This window comes from Macaca mulatta, chromosome 6 (assembly GCF_049350105.2).
Source record: "Macaca mulatta isolate MMU2019108-1 chromosome 6, T2T-MMU8v2.0, whole genome shotgun sequence".
Lineage (NCBI taxonomy): Eukaryota > Metazoa > Chordata > Mammalia > Primates > Cercopithecidae > Macaca > Macaca mulatta.
In genome coordinates this window covers 176211642-176224844 of record NC_133411.1, presented here as the reverse complement: position 1 = coordinate 176224844, position 13203 = coordinate 176211642, and the positions used below count along the sequence as shown (strand labels likewise).

General features: G+C 36.3%; 1 protein-coding gene across 1 annotated transcript in view; it reads right to left on the bottom strand.

Moving 5' to 3' along the window:
- Nucleotides 1-3967: 3967 nt before the first annotated feature.
- The window catches only part of LOC144329487 (teneurin-2-like), a 396411-nt gene continuing 387175 nt past the window's right edge, over nucleotides 3968-13203 (bottom strand). The window contains exon 4 of the mRNA XM_077937434.1: nucleotides 3968-7743. Coding sequence (XP_077793560.1) covers nucleotides 7451-7743 — 293 coding nt within the window. The 3' untranslated portion in view covers nucleotides 3968-7450. The remainder of the gene's footprint in view (nucleotides 7744-13203) is intronic.

Sequence of the window (13203 nt, the reverse complement as noted above, 5' to 3'; positions counted from 1 at the left end):
TATCGAATGTGTCAGTGTATTTCTTGCATAAAATACTATGAAAAAATATTTCCCTAAACTAAAAATTTTAAAAAATTCCTTTCAAAGATCCTTTTTGATTATTGAATGTGTCATAGTATATTTCTTACATAAAATACTACAAAAAATACTTCCCAAAACTCCTCCAGTGCCTAACTTTCTGGCTGTAAGTGAGTTCATGCCCCTTTCCTCATGATTAACACGGATGGAAAGACTGCCGTGGTGCTTATCCTTTTTGTTCCCCTCAGAATAGTATAACTCTGCATAAGTTATCTCTTAACCTACTCTTTTTCAAAGAATGCCTACTCAAATATTTCAGTCCTCCTTAGGAAACATGCTCATATTTCAGTTAACTTTTCTTCTTCACAAATAAGAAATGAGGATGGAGAGTGCAAGTCACTCCTCAATGTTCCTCGGCTAGCCTGCTTCTACACGGGTTGAAGAACATTTCTTGGTTTCTGGAACACCGTTTCTGACTCACTGGTTCCCAGCTCAGCATGAGCTCACATTGCTCCATGTCTTTCTCTCTTGGCATACTGAAGGTCTTCGTCTATCACTGCATGTCTCTCTTCTAGCCTTCACTTTATTGTCTCCAACTTCATTGTTACAGACTCCATAAACCATTTGCTGGATCAAAACTGAACATAATTAGCACAAAGTCATTTTCCTCCTCTTTAAATGGCTTCCTCCTGAAAAGCCCTGGGGTTTTCCTCAATCAGCTGAAGTAGCTAAAGTTTTTAAAGTAGGTTTTCCCTCCATCTATTTCCAAATAGTCCACCTAACACTTTTACATTAAAATAGCTTTAAGAATATGTGTTAAATCAAATACTCTGACCTTAATTTTTCAGTACTTCAGGGCATCTACTACTTCGGAAGATGGAGATGACATATTACCCACTTAAACTCACCCCCCACGTATACAATTATTTTATTACTTTCTAAATTAAATTGATTTTAATTGATTTAATTTTATCGGAAGCATTTAAATCTAAATGCCTTAAAACCATTTTAGAAATTTAGAGCAAAATTAAACCCACTTTGCAGATGGAGCAAACTTACCAAAAGAAGTAACATTCTAACTCTGAATACATGAACCCATAAAACTGCTGCGTTCTAGCTTTCTACAATTTTTATATCTGATTTCCATAAAGATTGTATGTAGGTCAAGGGTCTTGATAACTCAAGGATCAACAAAGGCTAAGTCAGACCTTAAACAACAGAGTAGCCTGGAGGAGGATCAGGTGACCTCAAAGACATGGAATCTATGCAGAACTGCTACTGCTTCTAATCCTATCTGTCCCGATCGAAACCTCAACCAGTGTGACTGAATCTTCTTATGTTTTGAGAATGGCCAAAAATAAAAATTTCTAATATAAAATCTCTCACTTTCAAAACGTTGGTTGTTAATCTAAAAATGTTTGATACTGCACTAATCAAATTAAACAATTCAAACTGGATTCAGCCTGTAGACTAACATGCAGTTCGTAACTTCTGTTGTTAACTATCCCATAAACCACTTAGCCACAGCTTAAACTCCTTTAACATTCCTCAAACTGAGTTGATGGAAAGCAGGAAAGAACAATTTTCTAGAAAGTTCTTACAGCTAGCACTTAAATAATACTCAAAATTAAATCACAAGTAACATTCTTAGTTTCATGAATAAGTCTATATACATAATGCCCACATATCTGGAATTTCTATCCTATTTACAAATCTATTATTAATACCTGAAATTTTCTTCTACCTGCTATGTCTCAGTTTCAGAAGGGTTAATTGAAGTGCCTCATTACTTCTCATACATTCTTTTCTAACTCGTTTTACTTTGATATTATTTTTTGTGCAGGCTTCTTCTGATTCAGTTGTAGAAAATTTATACTATCAACTTCCTTAGTTTTAACTCATCTTATTTATGACTTTAATTCTCAAGGCATGGCACATCTCTCCCACCTATTAGATAAATTTAATTTGATCATTGACAAACAACAACTAAACTTAAGAAAATGACCAAACAATAAGCAAAGAAAGAGTTTTCTGACTGAAGAGGCTTCCAGTTGCGAACGGACAAAAACATTTTGCTTCTTACCATTTTACTGCCTTCACAGTAAAAAGAGCAACTCAACTGAAGTTAAAGTACTGATATCAGGAACTCAGCAGCTTAAAACCAAATGATTATCCACCAAGTCCAATGTCTCCCCGAAGGCCTGGAGATTACACATGTAATAATCAGGCTGCCCTTGCCAAAAGGAAGGCTTAGTGCTTCATTTTATTTATTGTATTTATTGAATGGAGCTATTCCTTGATAGCCCCTGGGAGCATTAGCAAACATGAAAGAAACCACCAAAGGAAAGGAAAAAATATATAAATAACTAAAGACCATGCCACTAAAGTTTATAATCTGGAAAGTGCAATACTGAAATAAAGCACAGACTCCTACACTCCTCAAAGTACTCTGTTCTACTTTACAGTAATGTAAGAATTGCTTAATTTGCCAAAAAAGTAAACCTCTAAAGTTTCATACAAGTCCATTTGCAGAATATCAATCCTTTCACTTCTAGCTTTCGTATCATGCCATGTGACAATGTGATATTCTTACATTTTGCCTCTGGTTATATGTTATTATCAGCTGTGTTTTAGCATCATAGTGATCATATATTAAGACTCCCATTAATAAGCTTTTTAAAAATAAGTTTTCTCTATAGCCTCTGATACCTGGACTTTGAGGGAATTGAATTAGAAAAATGTAAAGGAGATCATTCTTTCATTTAGGAATGGAAAAGACAGAACCTATGATATTTTGTGTTTATGTCTTTCATTTTTTTAAAATCCATGATAATTCATTTCATATTCTTCTTTATAATGGTATTCTTTTAAATGTACATGTATATAAAATAAAGCTTAAAAACACAAATTGAAATCATTGCCATCCAAAGGGCTTAAAAGTTTTTTCTGGTTTTTGTTGTTTGTTTTTTTTTTTTTGGTATGTTTTTAAATTTTGTTTTGTTTTTAAGAAATTGAGGCAACAATTTGCTTTAAGTTCCATGGAAATTGGCTTCATAAAATGTGGCTGGAAAAGAAATCATCCCATATCAACATTAAGCACAGTCAAATATGAATGTATACCTTTTGTAGCTACCTCTTTTACTATTCTTGCCATTGCCTTTTCACTTCCTTAAGAGCAAAATTACGGGCCTTTGGCTAGGTCTGGAGCTCATAGTAAGTTTTTACGTCTGTTACAGGCATTCGCTGTGATTTTACACGAGGGATTTGGGAGAAGAAAGGAGTAGAGTGGGTTATAAAACACAGAATTAATTTGAGCATGTAAGAGTAATAGAGTGGGAGTAGAAATAGAATCCCACTTGCATGTTTACTTTGTGTTTACTTAAGAAATGCTCCAATGCTAGATTTATTGAGAAGCCGCTTTCTGGAGAGAAAAGAGAAAAATTTAAGTAACTCACCTTGAATGACAAATGAATGCAACTTGGTTGGCAGTGACAATCTAAGGACATTGTCGCTGGTGCTAAGGAAAATCCTTCCTTCCCTCAGGCTTCATTCCTCATGTCTCAGATAACAAGCAGTGAGTACCTGGGTGTGTTGAAACTCTGCCGAGGAGACGGATATGCTACAGACCTTTTGCGAAAAGGACTCAATCTAATAGAATCTGTGTTCCACAAATACACTTTACATAAATCCATTACGTGCCCACAGTCAGCTTGTTTTATAAATGCATTTTGTGAAATGCAATGGAATTAACCCAACATTTATATTTCAACCTCAAAGTACATTATGAGAATTGTAAATTTCCCAATTACAACAGATGAAAATGAACATTGTGCTTATTTACTTTGGGTGGACATGGAGAGGGGTGGGGAAGAATAATTTTCTTAAAGGTTTAACCAACGCTGGATTTCATTTACTGCCATTTCTGGCTTCCTATTTCATACCAACTTTATTTTCTTTGTTTATTGTTCTTGTTTTGTTTTGTTTTTCCCTTTCTGGATTTCCAGTGAAATAACTGAAACTAGAATTTTGCTGGAAGAAAAAAAAAAACTGAAGGATATTTTTAAGTCCCAAGGTGAAGAAATTACCTGAGGGAGTCAAGAGAACACAGACCAGATTTTTACAGTTTGTGCTACTTTGCATCTTTAAGGAGGCAATTAGTTATTCTTGTGTATTAGTGACTGTGCCATTTTCTCCATAACTCAGATAATACAAATGGTCTTAGAGAGGACATATTTTAAGGGGGTCATTTATTACTGAACAAAAGTATGGATTCTAATTTAAGATTACTAGGAAAGCCCTTTCTCTGGATGTCGTCAAATTTCACAGCAGCAAAAACTTGACCAAGTTGTTCTCAACTCTCATTGCCATTTCTAGCCAAATCATCATTGACTTCAAGATAGGATTAAAGAACCTGAAAAGATAACATGAATCTGAGAGTTTTATCTATTTGAAGTAACCCGAGCCAAGCCAGCACAATGCTAATGTAGTGGCTAAATTAGTGAGTGTAGTATGCAGCACTCTGGTATCTATACTACCAAAAAAAAAGAAAAAGAAAGAAAGACAGGTTCACCTGTTTGATGGGACTGTCAAGTTATCCAATGGGTCATTTTTGTCACAGCAGCACATAGGAAGCACAATCAACATTGATCTAGGGAGAACTGTTGGCAAAGTTAGAGATTTTACTATATGACTGTGCAGACTGAACACACACTTCTTATCACCAAAAAGGAAGTTGGTTTCTGAGAGCTGTATTCACTCACTAACTATGCTTAGCAAAATCACAATTGGAATTTTTTAAGGGAGATTTTTAAATAAGCGCAGTGAAAAATCCATGTATCCTAAAATCCCACCATGAAATGAAATTAAAACATATGGAATCCCACAGAAAAGATTCATTTTATGACCATGTGTCTTTAAAACCTAAAATTAAATTGGAGAGCTTCTATCTCAAAGTATAGATTCCTGTTACTTCCTCTTCAAGAAAGGCATACCTAAAAGGTTATTGATTTGGTTCTGAAGGACACAGTGTTTATTATGGAGGAAGCCACCGCTGGGTACAAGTGTGAGAAATTAATGATGGCTTTGTAAGTGTCCATGCCGTGGTGTGGAACCAGTGGGGCAACTGTCAATCTATATGATAATACATTCCCAAACTTCATAAAATCAGTGATGTGAAAAAGCATTGATTTCTTTGTGAGCTAAACAGAATTCGTCAGAGAGAAAGAGCAAGAAGTTTACTGAAGTTAACACCTCTGCCTGCAGAGTTGCTCACACTTCAATTTTTATTTGCTTAAAGAGTTTATGATGTGATGTGTAAAATTTCTTATTTTTATTTCTGGCCAAGAATGAGAACAGAAGACACATTATGTACCTCTTTTCAATATGTAAAATATTGAAAAAATGTTTTAAAAGTAAAAAGAAAGACAGTCTACCTGTATGTTTTAAAATAACCATCTCTCATCTAATTTGAACTCTGACTTCAATACCTCCTTTGTGCCTTGCCAGCCACACTCACATACAGAGTTGCTTAGTACTTCTAAGTATATTTTCTTTATGTAATTCTGACTGCATTGCAACTAGCACTACAGGAAATAATCAGGACACTGTATCTAAGAGTTTATTTCTTATCAGTATGCAGGGATTTATATAGACTCACAGAAAGTAAAAATTATTCAAATATGATGTTTTGAATAATACTGAAAAAAATGAAACTACTATTGGTCTACCAAATACATGATTAATTTCAGATTTTTTTCATCCATAACTCTTCTAGGTAAATTCATGGCAAGCATATTTTGTGCCCTTGGCTTCACTGGAAACACCCCCTTATTAGATGAGTTTTTAAGATGCATACAACTTAAATGGGAGAAGGTGCAGGTCTATAAATATGTATAAACAACTCTGCATAGATGGTTCCCTCCATAGGTGTAAGAATACCAACTATGAGGGACTTGCTAAAATTCCTTGTTTAAAATGTGCCATAAATTCTTGGATAACAAGTGATTTTATTTATTAGGCCATCAAATTGCCTTCATTTAAATAGTATCTGACACACACAATGAAGTTGAAAAAGGACATCAGTAAATGGATTCAACATATGCTTTTATGGAAACTTCTAAAAGTAATTTCCTATCAAATAAGCACCTCAGAGTGTCAAATGTGCCAAGTGTCAGAATTTTGTTAAAATTCAAAAGGAGTCAAGTGCAGATTTTTCCTTGAGAGTACACCTTGATTAGCTACATGAACGGAGGCATAAGTAAGACACATCCCCTTGTCCCCACTGTAGAATAAATTATTTCAAAATTAAACATAAATTTCAATGCAAAAAAGTGACATCTTTTTGAGTATGTGAGACTTACCCAGGAAATGATGTATTTTCAACACAGTTTTGAGATTAAATGATATTTAGCTATGCTTTTGCATTCACAACAAGCTGTCCGCCTGCAAATTTCCTTTTTCTTTTTTAAATGAAAGGAAATATTTAAAGCTGCTCTGGCAGAAGTTTATAATATTTTATATAAACATTCTTAACTGATCTATTTGTAAACATTTTAATGGTAATGGTAATTCTTTTAGCAAACATGCAATCTATTCATAACACACCACATAGCATTTGATGTTTTCTTCTTAAATCGGCTGTAACCTAATGCAATTTATCTTTTTAAAAAATGTTTTTGACTAAACACACTTCGGAATTGCTCAGAAACCCACAAATAAGCACCTTATCTCTTCAATGACTTGCTTAGGCTTCTCTATATTTACTGCTTAATGATTGGAAGGATTTAATTTTCAAAGTTTCATTAAACCCCACCTAGAAAGCTGATGGATAGGCAATAGTGATTTGTGACAGAAGATGCAGGAAACTATTAACCTACATAGGTGCCAAGGGGAAAAGTAAACATATAAAGAATTCTTTTTTTTTTTTGAAGACAAGTCTCTTCCTATTTGTCATTATTAAGCTCCAGAGCATCTGTTCCAAGTTTGATCTTCAATACGGATATGAGGCATTGCCGCCTGGAAATGAAAGTCTAAGATAAGGTGAGATTCTTAAGAGATCTTCATGAAAAAAAATAACCCAGGTTTCCATTTACTGGGAAGGGGAAATCAATACAAAGACCTAGAAACTTGTGGAGAGAGGACATTTTCTAGGTATAGGTCATAGTTTATCAAGCTGCCTCTTTTGCAATGTAATTTACTTGCTAATAAGACCAACTGACTACACCTGAATGCTGTGTTATCATCAAAATGTGATTTTAAAATTCTCTTCTCATTTCTTGTGTGCTGGAGGGTTGCTGGTTTATTTCCCCCCAGCTCACACTGTGGAAACAAGGTCAACTTCAAAGAAAATGAATGGTTTTATGACGCCACTTTATTAAAAAACAAAAACATTCGAAGCCCCACGTGGTGCAGTGCACAGAACATAAAAAGGTATTTAAGAAGTGGGCCTACCGTTCTCATCATCTGATTTATTTTCGTTGTCAGAGTCAGTCAGGGTAAGGGCCGAGTTTTCACGACTGGACAGGCCGGAACTGCGCCTGGATTTTATTCCTCTCCCCCACAGTCTGATGGCGTGTTCTGGAGACATCCCTCCCTCGGTGTCGGAGTCGGCATCAGACCCTGTGCTAAGGGAGTAGCCCTGGTGAAGGATCCCCATGTCAGAGCAGTAGCCGCTTCGGTGTGGGGAGGGCTCACAGATGCCCAGTTCCGCAAGGGTGAAGTTGGTTCCTAGGGTGAGAGTGACAGAGAAGCTGATTAAAATTTGTGAGATGCTTTACAAAGTTAAAATGTAGTCTTACAAAACAAAGCAGACACTTTTCCCGTCTGACAAATACATGAAATTCACCGTGGTGTACAGAAACAGATCTTGGACAAGAGTATTCAGGACAGTGGGATACCTTTGAAAAACAAACAAAAGAAAGAAAGTAAATATCGATTATAGGACAGAATGCTCAGATTTTATTTCAGTGATTTTTAGGTATGCTGACACTATTGTCTAGGTAGCTCCATGTAGGTGAAAAAACTCTGAATGTATAATAGCTAATATACACCAAGTGCTTACTTGTGCACCTTTTATTTTGCAACTTTCATTTTATATTTTTTAAAGTTTTGCATCTTTATGAAGATGACAATATTATTGTAATCCTTATGTAGATGATGAAACTGGGGACCAGAGGATTTAAGGAATTTATCCAAGGTCAAGCATCTTGATGGTCGCAATACCTGGATCTGATCCCTATGCAGGGATCAAATTAAGGTTCATGTCTTATAGCCTTAACCCACCGATAAATATAAGTGGCAGCTAAAATACCTGGGTGCCTGTCCTAGCTTTCCACTGACAACAGTCTCATTTATGGCAATTCTCTTAACTCCACGAACCCCAATTTTCTCATTTGTGAAATCTGGGCATTAATCTCTTAAAATCTTCTCAGGGTGATTGTGTGCCTCATATGATAATATGTGCCAAATTAGTCATTTTTAATAAATGCTGTCATGCGTTGCTTAAAGAGAGGGATACGTTCTGAGCAATGTGTCCTTAGGTGATGTTTGCTCTGAGAACATCAGAGTGACTTACACAAACCTAGATGGTCTAGCCTATTACACACCTAGGCTTTGGTTTAGCATACTGCTCTTACACTACAGACCTGCACAGCGTGTTACTGAACTGAATACCATAGGCAAAGTAACATAATGGCAAGTATTTTTTGTATTTGAACATAGAAAAGACACACTAAAAATACAGTATTATAATCCTACAAGACCACTGTTGTATACATGGCCCATCACTGGCAGAAATGAAGTTATGTTAGGTATGTATATGTAATGTGTCACTGAAATCAGTAACCTAGAGACGAAGAGCTACTCCTTTGGTTTTTAAATGGTATCAAAGAATCTCTCTTTGCTAACACAATTTAAAGTCACAAGTAGGCTTCACTTATGGAAAGTGAATGTGTGTACACGAAGACCTATAGGGGTGAACTCATGATCTGACAGGAAGCAAAGAGAATAGGTTTTTACTGAACACGTTATCATGTTCTACAAACATGTGTGTTATTAGGTGTCAGAAAATGGGCCAGCTACCTTTAGGCTTTATGCCACTTAAATACCATCATCGCTCAGCATTTTAGGTGTTGACATCACCTCTTTACAAGCAGAGGTTAAACACCATGTCCAAGGTCACACCTGGGCACACAGCAGATCCAGGGTTCACCTCTGTACCTGCAGACCCCCAGCCTGTGCTGCTTCTACAGTGTCAGCAGTCTCCAGCCAAAGCAAACCTGGGAACATTTTTGTGCAGTTTATTTATTTGTGCGCTTTACTATTTGGCTCTTTAAGAGATATTTTAAGGTTTCAATGAGAAATAGATAGAATCAAGTGGTCCACTCTACTTACTGATGTATAATGCTGATTTCTTTTGTCTTTAACCAATTTATGACAATGAAAAGTAAATGCAGTGAAGAAATGCACTTCTCTGCTAAGAGTGGAGAAAACCTCATAAATAATACCAAAGCCAGGAGTTTACCCACTCTAAGTATATCTGTTACATAAAGGCCATTCCATATCATTCATGTCTCTAAACTCTTGATATAACTTGACACGCTGTGGTAGCCTACATACTCAATATCATTTTTTACCTTTTATTTTACAAAGCACCAAACCACTGTTTAGTTCACATTACCCTTGTGGTACTTTAATTTGTAATAGACATATGTCTTTTTATTCCGAGTTTTTTTCTTGTCTTCACTGCACACTGAGCTTTCCCAGCCTAATTTGGTTGTGTAAATGGAATCAAGCCCAATTCTACACATAATTGTCTCTTCAGAATGAAACTTATTCATTGGAGAGTAAACCCAAGTGCAGATTCCTGTCAGCATGGGGTGATAACCCACTACCTGTGCAGTGAAGAGGGAAGTCCTCTCTGCCATCAGTACAGTGCTAAGTGCTGCTGTTTATTCCCTGGGTGCGGTTTATCATGCTGTCTGAAATTCTCTGCCCAGCGTATTCAGTTCCAGTTTGCATCCTTGGTAATTAGTCTCATAATTATACATTAAAATGTATAAAATGTATATTTCAGTCTCAGTAGCCTATGAGAATGAAGTTACTGAGTGTGTGTGTGTGTGTGTATATAATATGGAAAGATCTTTCCGTTGTTGCTTTTCTCATCCTTAAGTCATTGAAAAAAAAGTCATTTTAGAGTAATATTCCTCCATCTTGTCCTTAGAGATCAAGTTCCTTCTGGACAGAGTCATAAGATATGTTGATTCATTTTCCCACAATAAATGAAAATCCAAACTAAAACACACATATTTTTATTCCACATGTGAGGACTTGTAGGTATATAATCCCATTTAAAATGGAGTGGGTGTGTAGTAAGACAACTTTTCAGATAGCTTTCCACATCTCATTATCTAGAACTACTTTCAAAGATCTCCTCGGGAAAGAAGAAACAGCTGTGTGAGGACGGCAGTCTCTGTGAAGAGCATTGCATGTGTTTTTTGGCCTGGGTTCCAGAGGTAACAGTGGGCCGAGGCCATGGGACCACATGGAATACACACAGTGCCCCTTCTTTAGTTAAATTTACCTGAGAAAAGAAATTGAAATCTTATTTTTATGAGAAAACAAACTTGAGATCTTCATGAATCAGGTAAGATTTGCATACATTTAAAAAGTAACCACAAATGTTAGAAAAGAAAAAGTGTACTTTAAGAGTTTCCACTTCAAGCTTATAGCCCCGGAGCCACAAAGGAGTAACATTATAAAGAAAATTGGAAGTTCTGTGCTGAATTTGCCAGGAAAAGGTAAATGAGTATGTTTACATTGGTATATATAGAAAGGAAGATTTTCCTATAAAATCAATATTGATTTTTTTTTAAAAATTACCTTTTCATCTTCACCTTCCAACAGGATCATTCCTTGCCAATGCCACCATTTCCCCATAGTTCCTAGTTTGGTATCTTTCTAACCTCCACTAACTCAAAGAATAGGAACCTCGTTGAAAGTGTTAACACCTGGGACAGGTTCTGGACCAAGCTTTTTCCAGGCATGCTGGCTTAACATATGAAGCTAGCGAGTCATATACGCAGGAGAAAGAAAAAAAAAATGGGTCTATCCAGTTATTAAATCATTCAACAAATATTTATTGTTCCTAGTGCTGTGCGAGGCATCAGGGATATAACAGTGTGCATTATAAAAATATAGTCCATGACATTTACAGTCTAATCGGGGAAAAAGGCATTAATCAAAGAATCACATAAACAAAGTACAATCCATACAGTGATAAATATTACATAGGAAGAGAACAGGCCGGGCACAGTGGCTCACTCCCATAATCCCAGCACTTTGGGAAGCTGAGGCAGATGGATCACCTGAGGTCAAGACTTCCAGACCAGCTTGACCAACGTGGAGAAACCCCGTTTCTACTAAAAATACAAAATTAGCCGGGGGTGGAGGTGCATGCCTGTAATCCCAGCTACTCGGGAGGCTGAGGCAGGAGAATCACTTGAACCTGGGAGGCGGAGGTTGCGGTGAGCTGAGTTCACACCATTGCACTCCAGCCTAAGCCTGGGAAACAAGAGTGAAACTCTGTCTCAAAAAAAGAAAAAAGAACAGGGAGCCACGGAGGTCACCTAGTGGTCCAAGCCTCATGCCTTCACAGCCTGTTCACCAGCTGTTCATCTAGTTTGGGGTGAACGCTCCGAAGGACTGGGGATTTACTCCATTGAGAAGCTATCACACATACCTACTTCAGTTTGCTCATACCACACCCGGTTTTCCCAAACATTCCTCTATACGGATCGATTTCCAACCATTGTTTTCCATGTATTTTATCTTACAGCAAGAAACCCCGCACTCTATACACACTTCTCAGAATGTAAGTTAGTATGGAAGCATCTTTAATACCAGCTCAACTTACCATTTTGCACTTACTTTGCTCATCGATGGAAGACTGATTTTGCCCTAATTCATCTTGCACAATTAAGTCTTTAGTAAGCTCCGTGGCAGCTTTGAATGGAAGAGAGAAACTACTCAACGTGTGATTCTCCAAGCTAAGATTTCTAGTGGAAAGCCATGAACCCTTCATTTCTTCTTTACTATCTTGCAGAAAGATAACGAGGAGGCACAATATATCAGTATTCATGGAATACGTATTTATTATTTATCTTCTATCTGCCTCCAGTCTCCCGATAGCACTGATTAAAGTGCATATGGATGATGTGCCAATGCATTTTATTTCAGGGACGAGCTCCATGGCTGTTGCCAGTAACTCACCCAGTGTGGCCCCAGAGTACATTATCGAGGCCAGAATCAATATTTTTATAGATAAATGATTACATGTAATCTATAATATTTACATAAAGCAATTTTAGTGTAATTTAAGGTTAGGAAAGAATGTTAACATCTAAAAACTGTTCAGTGATCAAAAGAGGGGAACACAAGTCTGAAAATAATTCTCTTGATAAATATCTTGGACATAAAATTGTCTTTTCTTGATCGTAACCACATTGTATAATCCAGATCCTCTCCATGCCTTTTTTAGAGAGAAATTTCGCAACAGAATTCAAGAGTCATCCTTTCACCCACTAATTCTACTTGGGATGCAATTTTAAGGAGATATATGTATGTGCATTGTGATTATGGCTTTATTTTATAAGTTTTTACCAACTTTGAAATAACCTTTAACTAGGAAAAGCACATATGTAGTTAAGTCAGAATTATCATGTCATGGTAATACCAGGATATACAAATAGCACTGAAAATGTCAGCATTGGAACAGATTTTTCTACTACAAGGGCAAGAAGATAAAAGTTAACTGTAGTAAAGTGAGAATGCAATACAGAAAACTCTCATTGTCTAAATGTTTATAATGCAAGTACCCTGAATTTAAGAGAAGAAACTTTATACAGAGAAATAAAATTGTAATAACATGAAAATAGTCACGAATGACCACTTATAAAATTAATCCTCACCTATCCCTGCCCACTTTCTCCTAGTATCTCTTCTCATATTAACTACCATATCAATGTGTAAGTAAGTAATTTCTTACTGAGAGCAGAAAGTAATATGGTGCCAATCTGTAATTAGATTGTAAAGCTTGGGAAGTTGCAGATTTCCATGAAGTCAACAAAAAGTATGCAAAAAAAAAAATTTAGTTCATAAAAAGGTCACAGAATAACCAAAATCTAACAG